Source organism: Pungitius pungitius, chromosome 9 (assembly GCF_949316345.1).
Source record: "Pungitius pungitius chromosome 9, fPunPun2.1, whole genome shotgun sequence".
Lineage (NCBI taxonomy): Eukaryota > Metazoa > Chordata > Actinopteri > Perciformes > Gasterosteidae > Pungitius > Pungitius pungitius.
Window position 1 is genome coordinate 19,940,966 of NC_084908.1, and position 11,612 is coordinate 19,952,577.

General features: G+C 49.0%; 2 protein-coding genes across 3 annotated transcripts; one reads left to right on the forward strand and one right to left on the reverse strand.

The window, feature by feature from the left end:
- Positions 1-224: 224 nt before the first annotated feature.
- mrpl21 (mitochondrial ribosomal protein L21) lies at positions 225-947 on the reverse strand. The gene has a single exon (XM_037472169.2). The coding sequence runs from the start codon at positions 945-947 to the stop codon at positions 363-365; it is 585 nt and encodes a 194-aa protein (XP_037328066.2). The 3' UTR covers positions 225-362.
- A 100-nt stretch (positions 948-1,047) lies between these two features.
- Positions 1,048-11,335, forward strand: wipf2a (WAS/WASL interacting protein family, member 2a). 2 transcript variants are annotated; one of them, XM_037472063.2, is made up of 8 exons: positions 1,048-1,170; positions 6,087-6,240; positions 6,350-6,482; positions 6,667-6,777; positions 7,333-8,052; positions 8,880-9,128; positions 9,549-9,650; positions 9,728-11,335. In XM_037472063.2, the coding sequence occupies exons 2-8, from the start codon at positions 6,181-6,183 to the stop codon at positions 9,769-9,771; spliced, it is 1,419 nt and encodes a 472-aa protein (XP_037327960.2). In that variant the 5' UTR covers positions 1,048-1,170; positions 6,087-6,180; the 3' UTR covers positions 9,772-11,335. The 2 variants fall into 2 exon arrangements, with proteins under 2 accessions (XP_037327960.2, XP_037327959.2); XM_037472062.2 differs by lacking the exon at positions 1,048-1,170 and adding an exon at positions 1,519-1,984.
- Positions 11,336-11,612: the final 277 nt, after the last annotated feature.

Here is an 11,612-nt window from a genome sequence, read left to right on the forward strand (position 1 = left end):
AATCTAAATACTTTGGTACATCTACAACTTGTAAAGTATTTCCATTATTTTATATTTCAAATAACAATAGATTACATGAAGGAGCGCCAGCATAAAGGTATACTTTAATATTTTTATACGGACACCTTTGTTGGTTTACGATGGAGGACTTTGTAGCACTGCAGTAGATACTTTGAGGTAAACTAGTACCGACCGGTGAAAAATATTAGAACAGAATGATTAAATATCTGCAAAAGATGAAGGTTTATTTACAGTTTTTGGACACACGTTCACCTCGATGCAGGTTTAAAACAAGTCATGAACAGTTTTTTTTACTAAGTGGAAACAAACAGTGAGAAATCGTCCCCTCTTCTTCTTCATCATCATGCGAGTCTGGGGGCCAGCTCGATGCCGTTGATCCTCAGCACCGTCTGCGGCTGGACGATGATCCTCTTGCGCTGGAACCGGTGCCTCTTCCAGAACGCCATGTGCACTTTGGGCCAGGACTCGGTCTTCTCGATGATGGTGGCCTCGACCCGGACCAGCTCCCTCCCCAGCAGAGGCCTTCCCACCAGGGTGAAGTCCTCGGCGCCGACCAGCAGCACCTTCTCCACGCGGATCCGCTCCCCGCACCCGGCCTCGACGCGGTTCTCGATCAGGACCAGGTCCTCGCCGGTGACCTTCCACTGGCGGCCGGCGAAGTGCACCACGGCGAACAGGCGGCCGAAGTCCTGCCGCTCGATCCGCAGGTTCACGGCGCGCACCACCGCGGCGTGTCGCTCCCGCTCCTCCTCCCCCGAGACCGGACTCGTCTGCTGCGGCCACGGCGGGCTGGACAGGGAGGTCCGGGCCGACACGCCCCGGTCCGCGGAGCTCTGCGCTCGGACGGCAGCGGGGAACGGAGGAGGGTGTCCCCGCAACAAGCCGCAGCACGTCCTCCACAACGCCGACCCTCTGGACAGCGACATCTTGACAGGAAGTGCTTTACGTCACACTGCGCATGCGTGACTAATCAACGCGGGAGATCTGCGCATGCGTCGCTGTGTGGGATCACCTGACTTTTTCTGCTTTCAAAGACATTTTATTAGTGGAGTAATGGCAGAAGAGGGTAGTATTTGTAGGTACCTATACTGCTAGTTCGCAACATTTCTGATGTATAGATCGTGCTTTTTACTTCACTACATCTTACAGGTAAATTGTATACTTTTTACTACGTCTCAGTAGAAGTGAATGTTGTACTTTACATTACATCTCCGGTAAATGTTGTACTTCACTACATAATAATAAAAACAAGCTCTTACTGTAGGTATATGTGTCCACACTATTTACTTGTAATTGAGCAATTTCACCACACTGCTTTTACTTAAAATATCTGATTACACATTTGGGAAAAGAATATCCTAACCGATATACCATTTCCAGATAGTACTGCTTTGTTTTGACATGTAAAGGTCTCTGTTTGCAACTCTTGAGTCCGGAAGTTGTCATTTAGGACAGCCAGTAAACGCATCACCTCCATTTTGTATCGGTCGGCCCGTTTCCGGGTTTCTGAGAGGCGACCAATAAAAACGGTGTCAACGGCGGGTATGGCTCTGCTCGCAGCCGGTCAGGAGTGCGGGTAAAGTTTTCCGTAGCTCGCAGGAAACCGTTAAAAAGTGACTAGTTGACGCTTCGTCGTTTCAAATCGACGACGGCAACTCGCAGGCGGCCGGACCGCGCGTGACACTGACAGCCGGAAAGTAAACAGCCTCCATGCTAGCCAGCTAACTAGCCTCCATGCTAACCAGCTAACCGCGGCTAGCTACGCTGCGTTACCGCCGCTAGCCGAGCTGGTAAGCCGGCTAACTTGCGAGTGGTTTTTCACCACAAGGACCTGCCACCACATTCCGTTCCTATATATATTTTGTTCAAACTTCACCGACGAAGGATTCGCCTAAACGGCACTTTCCATGCATGTTGTTTTGGAGGACGAGACCATCGAACCGCCACTTCTTCGGGCCCCAAGGTGAGCAACATTTTCGAGACGTAGAAGCTAATTAACTCGGCCGAAGTTTATGCTAGCGCCAGGTGTGTTTCCTCCATCTACCTGGGCGCGGCTGAACGACCTGCCCAGGCCTGATTATTCCGGTTTCACCGAGCTCTATGTCTTAAGAAGCACTCTGGTAATTTGCTCGAGTACTAATTGCATAAATTGAAGTGACGAGCCCTGCGTTCTGAGAGATGACCCAATTAAAAGCTGCGTGCGTGTTGTCGCCGCAGTGAACGCTGGGATTTATGCAACAGCTGTTGTGATGCATCGCTTCACAGCGAGGAGCAGCCGATCGTGTGTGTGTGTGTGTGTGTGTGTGTGTGTGTGTGTGTGTGTGTGTGTGTGTGTGTGTGTGTGTGTGTGTGTGTGTGTGTGTGTGTGTGTGTGTGTGTGTGTGTGTGTGTGTGTGTGTGTGTGTGTGTGTGTGTGTGTGTGTGTGTGTGTGTGTGATGACTCTTAAAGACAGGCTCTCGGGGCTTAGTTTCGGGGCATTTCCTTCACCACAACAGCATCCTACTTCCTCATCGCCCCCTCCCTCAGCGGGTGCATTTCCCTCTGCAGCCTCACGCTGTTGATGTGGTCAGAATCCTTCGTTTCCATTGCATCCCCGTTTGGTGTAATGACGATACTTACGGACCGCTTTACTTTGATCTTTAATGGAGGAGTATAATCAGATTAAAGGTGTCAGAGGTCAGGACTTTCGGTCTTAACATTGCTTCTGTGTTAAAGTGCTCTCTGTGGCAGGCAACAAAAAGCAGGAGTGTGTCCCTAAACAACGGTGTTCAGGAAGAGTCGCGGCGCATGTAAATCACCCACAGACAAAGGTTTCATTATACCTCCATTTGCTCCGTCATCGCTTCATTTTCATCCTGTAACACATGTGAACACGTTCTGTGAAATGTTCCAAATAAGATATTAATTTATTCGTTGGAGCCAAATGATGTTTTGTTTAGTCAGTGACTACATGAATCTGGGATCTAACTGGTTGGTCCTTGTGCCCAATTTGGTGTTTCTGAGATATCTGGTTCCAGAGGAGGGAGCCGGACAGCAGGTCCTCAAACAAAGCCGATGTGTATTTTTGTGAGACATCATTATCACAGCGTCATTGCAGCTTGAGGCTTGAGCTGAATTAAACTCCAGCCATCAGCGGAAACAAACCCCTGGGGTTTGCTGCCCGTTCTTGGGAGCGAGGGAGGCTGCTGAAGCAGCTTGTGGGAAACATCTGTGATAAGAGTGTGGTAAACACACTGGAGGAGGACAGCTATCCAGACATGAGTCTCCGTGGACGAGTCCAGTCGTCTCCGGTAACTTTGTTGCCTTGGCGGAGTGTGTTTTAAGCAGATTTGTGGTTTACAGTAGCGGAGCTTTTCAGAAAGGCATTTCCTGACTAGATAGATCTAAAAATGCCTCTTACTTTCTATGGTGCAAAACAGCATGCGTTTGCTCTCTGCCTGTTCAAGGAATCAGGAAACGTTTATTGTATAAGGAGGAGGAATCCCTGTACAGCTGCTCCACATTATTCCTGCTTTAGAAGTTGTGGTTTTTTTTTAGCCCCCTCACATTATAAACCCCTGAGGCCAATTTGAATGTAAAACAGTATTTAAAGATCCTTTCCTAAAGCAGGGGGACGAGAGCCACGGGTTAGAAGTCTGAGTTGGACAAATCGACAGGTTTTCTCTTCCAAATGGACAGCTTTTCAGCATCTGGGTGACATTCCACCTTTTTTAAGCTTCCTTGTACAGCTGCAGGGCGATGACAGCATGTCGGAGCCCCCCCCCCCCCCCCCTCATAAACATAAAAAAATGGTCAAAGTGAGAATGCTTGAATAGGCTTCAATTCTTCTCATTTTCACTTCTGTAAAACTCCCCTGTTGTTGCCGACTTCACGTGAAAGCATTACCTGCTTAAACAAGCTCTCGTCCGCATGATAAACCATCGACTTGAAGCTTCCAAAACTGTTTCAACACGACGATGAGTATCTCCCCAAACCAGTTGGTTGTCTAGGCCCATTGTTGCTCATGCAGGTACCCCACCCCTCCGCCCCGCTGCTCCAGGCCTCCAGCAGCCTGGTCGAGTGTTCGGCAGGTTTTCGCCAAAGGAAATCCAAGGAATCTCACTGATCAAGCTCCCTCGTCGGTGACGTGGTTTTTACTGAGAGGCATGCGGACCGAAACTTTTGGGAGGATTAACTCCTCTGCTCCCATAGACGTCTATGAGGAAATGACTCTACTTCTGTGTAGTGACCAGCAGGGGGCGACTCCTCTGCTCCCATAGACGTCTATGAGGAAATGACTCTACTTCTGTGTAGTGACCAGCAGGGGGCGACTCCTCTGCTCCCATAGACGTCTGTGAGGAAATTACTCTACTTCTGTGTAGTGACCAGCAGGGGGTGACTCCTCTGCTCCCATAGACGTCTATGAGGAAATGACTCTACTTCTGTGTAGTGACCAGCAGGGGGCGACTCCTCTGCTCCCATAGACGTCTATGAGGAAATGACTCTACTTCTGTGTAGTGACCAGCAGGGGGCGACTCCTCTGCTCCCATAGACGTCTGTGAGGAAATTACTCTACTTCTGTGTAGTGACCAGCAGGGGGCGACTCCTCTGCTCCCATAGACGTCTATGAGGAAATGACTCTACGTCTGTGTAGTGACCAGCAGGGGGCGACTCCTCTGCTCCCATAGACGTCTGTGAGGAAATTACTCTACTTCTGTGTAGTGACCAGCAGGGGGTGACTCCTCTGCTCCCATAGACGTCTATGAGGAAATGACTCTACTTCTGTGTAGTGACCAGCAGGGGGCGACTCCTCTGCTCCCATAGACGTCTGTGAGGAAATTACTCTACTTCTGTGTAGTGACCAGCAGGGGGTGACTCCTCTGCTCCCATAGACGTCTATGAGGAAATGACTCTACTTCTGTGTAGTGACCAGCAGGGGGCGACTCCTCTGCTCCCATAGACATCTATGAGGAAATGACTCTACTCCTGTGTAGTGACCAGCAGGGGGCGACTCCTCTGCTCCCATAGACGTCTGTGAGGAAATTACTCTACTTCTGTGTAGTGACCAGCAGGGGGCGACTCCTCTGCTCCCATAGACGTCTGTGAGGAAATTACTCTACTTCTGTGTGGTGACCAGCAGGGGGCGACTCCTCTGCTCCCATAGACGTCTATGAGGAAATGACTCTACGTCTGTGTAGTGACCAGCAGGGGGCGACTCCTCTGCTCCCATAGACGTCTGTGAGGAAATTACTCTACTTCTGTGTGGTGACCAGCAGGGGGCGACTCCTCTGCTCCCATAGACGTCTATGAGGAAATGACTCTACTTCTCTCTTGATTTATTCCCTCAGTAAACATTGTAAACATGAGTTTATGGTCTCAGTCTCTAGTTTCAAGTCTTCTTCAATGCAGCATGGTGTTCATTTGGTCAAATATGGTCGGTTTACAGTCAAACAGACCATAAAGCAGGGAATGCTTACCAATTCACACGTTTGGATACTGAAATGCATAAACTGAAAACTGGATGTGCAATGTTTAAATTCTTTGGTGCACCAATGAAATCTGAAATGACCTCCTGATCAATTTCCTGCACATTAGATCATGGGCTTAAGCTCTGATTCCAAACAATGAGGTGTTTAAGTGGGTTTAGTGAAACGGAGAAGTAGGCCTGAAGGGAAACAAATACACTCAACTACTGTGAACCACAGATCTTGGGTTAACCTAAAATTCACTAATTACAGTGATGCAAAAATGCATAGTATTGGCACACGTGTTGCCCGTCTGCGCCCCACGACGTGTGTGTGTGATCACAATGTTTAACCTTTTAAGAACTCCACGAGGGCTGTTCCTGCTCTGAATAACTTTAATATTGTCCACTACACAATAGACTCGCTTCCTCTACGGTGTCCACTGAGACGTCGTCACTGCAGACGGCGAGGAACCCGATCACTACGACAGACTGAACCCTTCTACCAGCTGCTCACATCTCTAGATTCTCATATACAGTATGAAATGGGCTGGAGGGACATAGAAAAAAAAATAAAGTGTCTTAATGATCATTTGTTTTTGTTTTTAACTGATTTTGCAGGACTTGTCGGCCCAGCTGAGCCGGTGACATCACCGGTCCTTTTCCCCCCCTCCCACCCCCACCCCACGCAGAGAGGTCCCAACAGAGTGTCAGGATGCCTCCTCCACCTCCCCCTCCTCCCCCCGGACCCCCGCCTCCCCCCACCTTCAGTCAGGTCAGTGATGGCACCTCCATCAGGTGGCTGCCGCGTGTATTTTTTTGTCGTCTCTGGTTCCGGTCGGGGGACTCGAGGTCCGGTCAACGATTCGTTCTCCTTTCTTCAGGCGAACACGACTCCCCCCAAACTGGGCTCGTCCGAGACCAAAGGACGAGGGGCGCTGCTGTCCGACATCTGCAAAGGCGCCCGGCTGAAGAAGGTGGGCGTGGTCAACGACCGCAGCGGCCCCATCATAGAGAGTGAGTCACTGCGAGGGGACCTGCTGGCTGCCTCTCACTTCTGACACAATAGTGAACTCACTGTGTCACTAATGTCTCACTCTGAAGGCGTTTGATTGAATATCATTTTATGTTGTCTCCAATTATTTTAAAATGTATTTTTTCGACGCTGGGCTCATTTTTTATTTATTTTTTTATCCATCAGAATCAGGTGGAGGAGGTGGAGGAGGCAGCGGCGGGGGTTTCAGTGGTGGGGGGCCGATGGGAATGGGAGGCCTTTTCCAAGGAGGTGTTCCAAAATTACGCTCAGTCACAGGTAAAGAAATAGGCTTTGCTTCATTTCTAATGTGATTCTTTATATTTGAACGTGTTGATTGATTAGTTTTTTCTGCATGAATCTCCTGATCATTCGTGTGACTTTTAACAAACCAGGAAGTGAAGTCAAAGTCCAGCTCATGATATCAGTGATAAGGAAGCTCAGGAAATTTCTGTCTCAACTTTATGGACCGCACTAATTTTTTCTTCCACTCTGTGAAGCAGGAAGCAGCAATTGTAGAACTGTTGACCTTTGACCTCCCTTCATTGGCGAGAAGCTAAAAGCTGAAGATGTAACTCGTGGAGTATTGATTCTTTAACAAAGCTTCTTAGTGGTCATTTTCTAGTAACATGCTTCTAATGATGTTTGTTGAAGGCAGAGACGACATCGGCGTAGTGACCATTTTAATATTCATGGTGTTGGACCAGATCGATAAACTGAGCTTTAAGTTATTTCTCAATATAAAATAATTAAAGCCTAAATTGTGATAAACTGCAGTTGATCGGCATCCTGGATCCTCCTAATGCTGTTTCCCCCCCCCCCCCCCCCCCTCAGATGGCTTACCCGGCGGGTCGGTGGGCAGGTCGGCCCTGCGGCCCCCGGGCTCCCGGGCCGCCGCCCCTCGCCCCCCCGCGGGCTCCTCCTCGCCCTCTCGGGCCAACAAGCCGTCTCCCCCTGAGCACCAGCGCTCCCACCGCCCCTCGCTCCCCGACATCTCGCGCCCCCCCCCCAGCAGCAGCAGCAACGGCTCCTCTGCAGGCGGCGGCATGAAGCACAGCACCTCCGCCCCCCCGCCTCCTCCGCCCTTCAACAGAGGAGGCCGCGGCAACCCCCCGCCTGCCCCGCCCGCCCCGCCCGCCCCGCGCGCCCCCAGCCCGAGAGCACACGCTACGCCTTCCTCGTCCTCCTCGCACAGCAGAGAGAAGCCCCTCCCACCCACGCCTCACAGAGGCCACACCCCTCCCGGCCCCGGGAAGCCACCGCCGTCTTCTAGCAGGCCGCCCACAGGCGGCTCCTCGGCTCCTCCGCCTCCTCCGCCGTACAGGCCGCACCTGTCAGGCAGCGGCGCCAACGGGTCGTCCCAGGTAGACGGCGGTGGGGGCGGAGCTCCGCAGCTGCCGCAGAGGCACAACTCCCTGAACAAAAAACACTCATCGGGGGGCGGCACCCAGGGACGCAGCCACGCTCCTCCGCCGCCTCCATCACCGTCTCCATCCTCCCAGCAGGGCAGCAGACCGCCGCCGCCCGCCAGAGAGCCGCCGGGACGCAGATCAGGTACACACCCCCACGCCGTCGGTACCGGGTCGTTTTCTTTTTACAGGTCAGAGGTCGCCATTAAAAGGCACAATTAAAGGGAAAGTGTCTAAAAATCAACAATCTTCAGCCGGTTTCAGTGATTCAGATCTGCTGTAATGGGCTTCAACTCGAGGCCGATCCGCCATTTTGTTCATTCAGCCTCCTGAACACGGGGGTGATGAGCTGTGTGTGTCCCCGTGATGAGGACGACAAGGTTCCTCCTCGTGTGTGTGTGTGTGTGTGTGTGTGTGTGTGTGTGTGTGTCTTGTTGATCTGTGGGATGAAGGAGCAGATCACTTCACAGGGAGGCGTGCGTTCAGCGCAGTGAGCTCTGTGTCGTGATTGGACGCTGCAGGCGTTCTGGCTCCTCTGCATTCCTGGAGTTCGGTGGAATATTCCAGTCCCGTAACCTCGTGGGGATGGGGGGGGGGGGGGGGGGGGGGATGTTTGTTCATCCAAACCGCTCCAAAAGGGTTAGACGTCACTATTTTGCAGCATTTAAAGGAAAGTTGTGTGTGTGTCTCTTAAGTGAGTTATTAAAAAAAACAAAAAAAACTACTATCAACACTTCGGGAGTGAGGACTCTATTTGTGCTGCATTCAAGATCACCAGGAATGTGTCTCTGGGTTCAATAAGTTGTGTTTTTATGTAGAGAATCCAACAACAGCTGGGAAATAAAAACGAATAAGAATTTTCTTAGTCGCTTGTTCAACTGCTTCTAAAATCTGGTTTAAATCTGCTTGTCTCACTGCTGCAAATATCAGCGGGAACTGATTTTAATGCTTTTTTTTGTGTGTGTGTGCCAGCTCCCCAGGTGCCCCCCTCTGTTTCTCGTAACGGCGGTCGGGATGCCCCTCCCCCCCCCCCTCCGTACCGCGGGCACAACTCTGCTGCCCCGGAGGCCCACAGCCGGGTGGGAAAACCGCCTCCTTCCTCCTCCGTCTCCTCCTCATCGGCTTCACCGCTATCATCCTCCCGCACCCCGGCTGTGCCCCCTCCGCCGCCCCCGCCCCTCCGCAACGGCCACGCCATCACCGCCATGAAGTCCATCATAGGTGAGTCGTGGAGGGAGATCACAGCGGGTAAATGAACCCAATCATATAAATAATAATAATAATAAACAATAAGGATTCTGCCAATAGCAGCAAGTTAAAGTTACTCATTGAAGCCGATTCTACTGTCGTTCTACTTTGATTCAGTATCAACTAATGTAGAACCAGGATGCAGTTGATATACATTCAAAAATTGGTTATTAAGGGACTTTTTTATATTGAGGTCGTTGTGTTTTGCTCCTTCACTTCATTTAGAAGATGCTAAATACTGGAAAAGGTTTGATTTTAAGTCTTAATTTTTAGTGTCGGTCACAAGAGTAACATTCACAGATCTCTAATGAAGCCTTTGAACTAAAGCTGTTCTGTGGGTTACACCGTTCACGTGATCCTAATGGGACATTTTTAATTGATTTCTTTCCGCAGATGATTTTGAATCGAAGTTTAACTTTCACCCTCTTGAGGACCTTCCCCCTCCAGAGGATTACCGTCACTTCAGCAAGGTCTACCCCAGTAAGACCAACAAGGGTAAGAACGCACAGCCGTCTGGTTTCTCTCCCTCATCCAAAGTTCTGACATCTAACGGACTGTCTGTCTGCCTTCAGCCATGATGAGAGGAGCTCCTCCAGCGCCGCCAGTGGGGAGGTGAGTGGACCTCAGGACCCTAATCCCACGACACACACACACTCTAACACTAAAGCCACCAGCTGGAAGCACACCGTGAACACGCCTCAGCAGGTTTGACTCGCTGGTCACTTTCTGTCTGCACCAGAGGAACTTTGGATGGGAAAAAAAAAAACCCACTGGTGGAGGCCGTCGAGGCTTCTGTTCCACACCAAACATATCAGGACCAAACCAACTGTGTGCATTCCATCTGCTTACCTTTCACCCATTATCATGATTACAATAACGTTTGATTTCATTGTTTTGGTGTTGGCATTAATTTCTGCAGGAAACTTTTTCTGTGTGTGTGTTTTTTTTTTTGGGAGATGAATTCCAGTAGAAGTGGTGATGCCATGAATGTGGGGGCATAATGACAGTTGATGTTTTTATTAGATTGTTGGTCATACTTTGTCTTAAATAGTCATTCCAGGAGTGCCAGGTGAGGGTGCGTTTGATTCGACACTCTGTCAGTGTGCCAAACTGGGTGGAGTCGAATCGACAGCATGTTTCCATGCATGTTAGAGATATATATTTATAATATTGACATGTTTTCAAACAGAAGGCAAGTTGCAAAGCGCACCATGTTCCCACAGAAGCTTTGCCCACTGGCTGGTTTTAACATTCGGGGAAGGATTGTTCCTCCTCGTTTGCCCACTGCTTTATATTTGTGGGGGGGGGGGCGTTTTAATATTTCCACCTTGCACAGAATCTCACCTGCTAAACCGGGAAACTCTCTGCATGAGGCTCGTTCATTTCTCACCTCGAGATCAGAAGTCCACAGAGAATACGAGGCTTTGCCTCCAAACCCACTACGTTCCACAGCGGAGGGCAAACACTACGTCAAGGTTTTCTTTTAATGGACTTTTACGGCCAGAGGACGATACGTTGTTTAATTGCTATGCAAGAAGCAGTTTGTACAGATTCTAGTTGGTAACAGCTAACCAAAAAAATAAAATGACATAATAAAAAAAGATCAACACTTAAGTGCCACAGAAAGGTACCAGGAGCTTGACTTTAAAACACTAAATGTATATTCAGACCCAGATGAAGCAGGTAGATGCTCGGTGACGCAGCGCCCCCTGCTGGGCTTCGCCTTACACTGATCCGTGGTCACTCTCATTGGTACCAGTACTTTATTTTTTTTTTATTTGTTTAGGGGGTAAAGATGATGACGGTAAAATAAATAAGAAACAAGTTATATCTGAAAATGCAATAAGTATTGTATATTCACATTAAAGAGTATGTTAATCATAGCTATTGATCTATTTTGTATGTTGTAAAAAGCTTGTAATATAGGAAGGAGAAATGATTATAACAATGTCCCGCTGAGCTTTGGGCCGATAGACTCTGGATCTTCTCTGTGGAGGTTCTGCAGTGCCTCAGAGTCCTGTAGTCGGGTACTGTGACGGAGGGACTGCACTTCCTGTCCCGGGCGGTGGCATCAGGCTCCTGTTCTCACTTTGTCTAAGAGCAGAACTCTGGTCATTTCATGTTAATCAACCATGTTTTTATCATTTGGAATAATTTCAAATAAAGATGGGAAAAGGGTTCCTGACGTGCTTGTTTACTCATCTATGACTTTGTTCTTTGTAGGGATTGGAAAAACACTTTCTTGTGTTCATATAACTTGTTTGATTATGTTTAATCTTTAGTAATTTCTTTGAGTTTGTATTAATTTAGTGCCGTGAAAATTAAAATGTATGAGTCGAGTAAATATTTCTCATAATGATAGCGTACAATCAACCAGTGTAGCTTTTTGTTTTCATTATATTCAAATTTTGGTAAAATTTAGTTATTGATTACTGATTTTTTTTTGTCTCTACCTAT

What these genes read in the sequence shown, in the direction of transcription:
- mrpl21 (XM_037472169.2), bottom strand. Translation starts at nt 947, where the DNA reads ATGTCGCTGTCCAGAGGGTCGGCGTTGTGGAGGACGTGCTGCGGCTTG.
- wipf2a (XM_037472063.2), top strand. Translation starts at nt 6,181, where the DNA reads ATGCCTCCTCCACCTCCCCCTCCTCCCCCCGGACCCCCGCCTCCCCCC. An exon ending in CGCCATGAAGTCCATCATAG is followed by an intron (nt 9,129 to 9,548) that starts GTGAGTCGTGGA and finishes TTCTTTCCGCAG; the next exon opens with ATGATTTTGAATCGAAGTTT. An exon ending in CCCCAGTAAGACCAACAAGG is followed by an intron (nt 9,651 to 9,727) that starts GTAAGAACGCAC and finishes GTCTGCCTTCAG; the next exon opens with CCATGATGAGAGGAGCTCCT.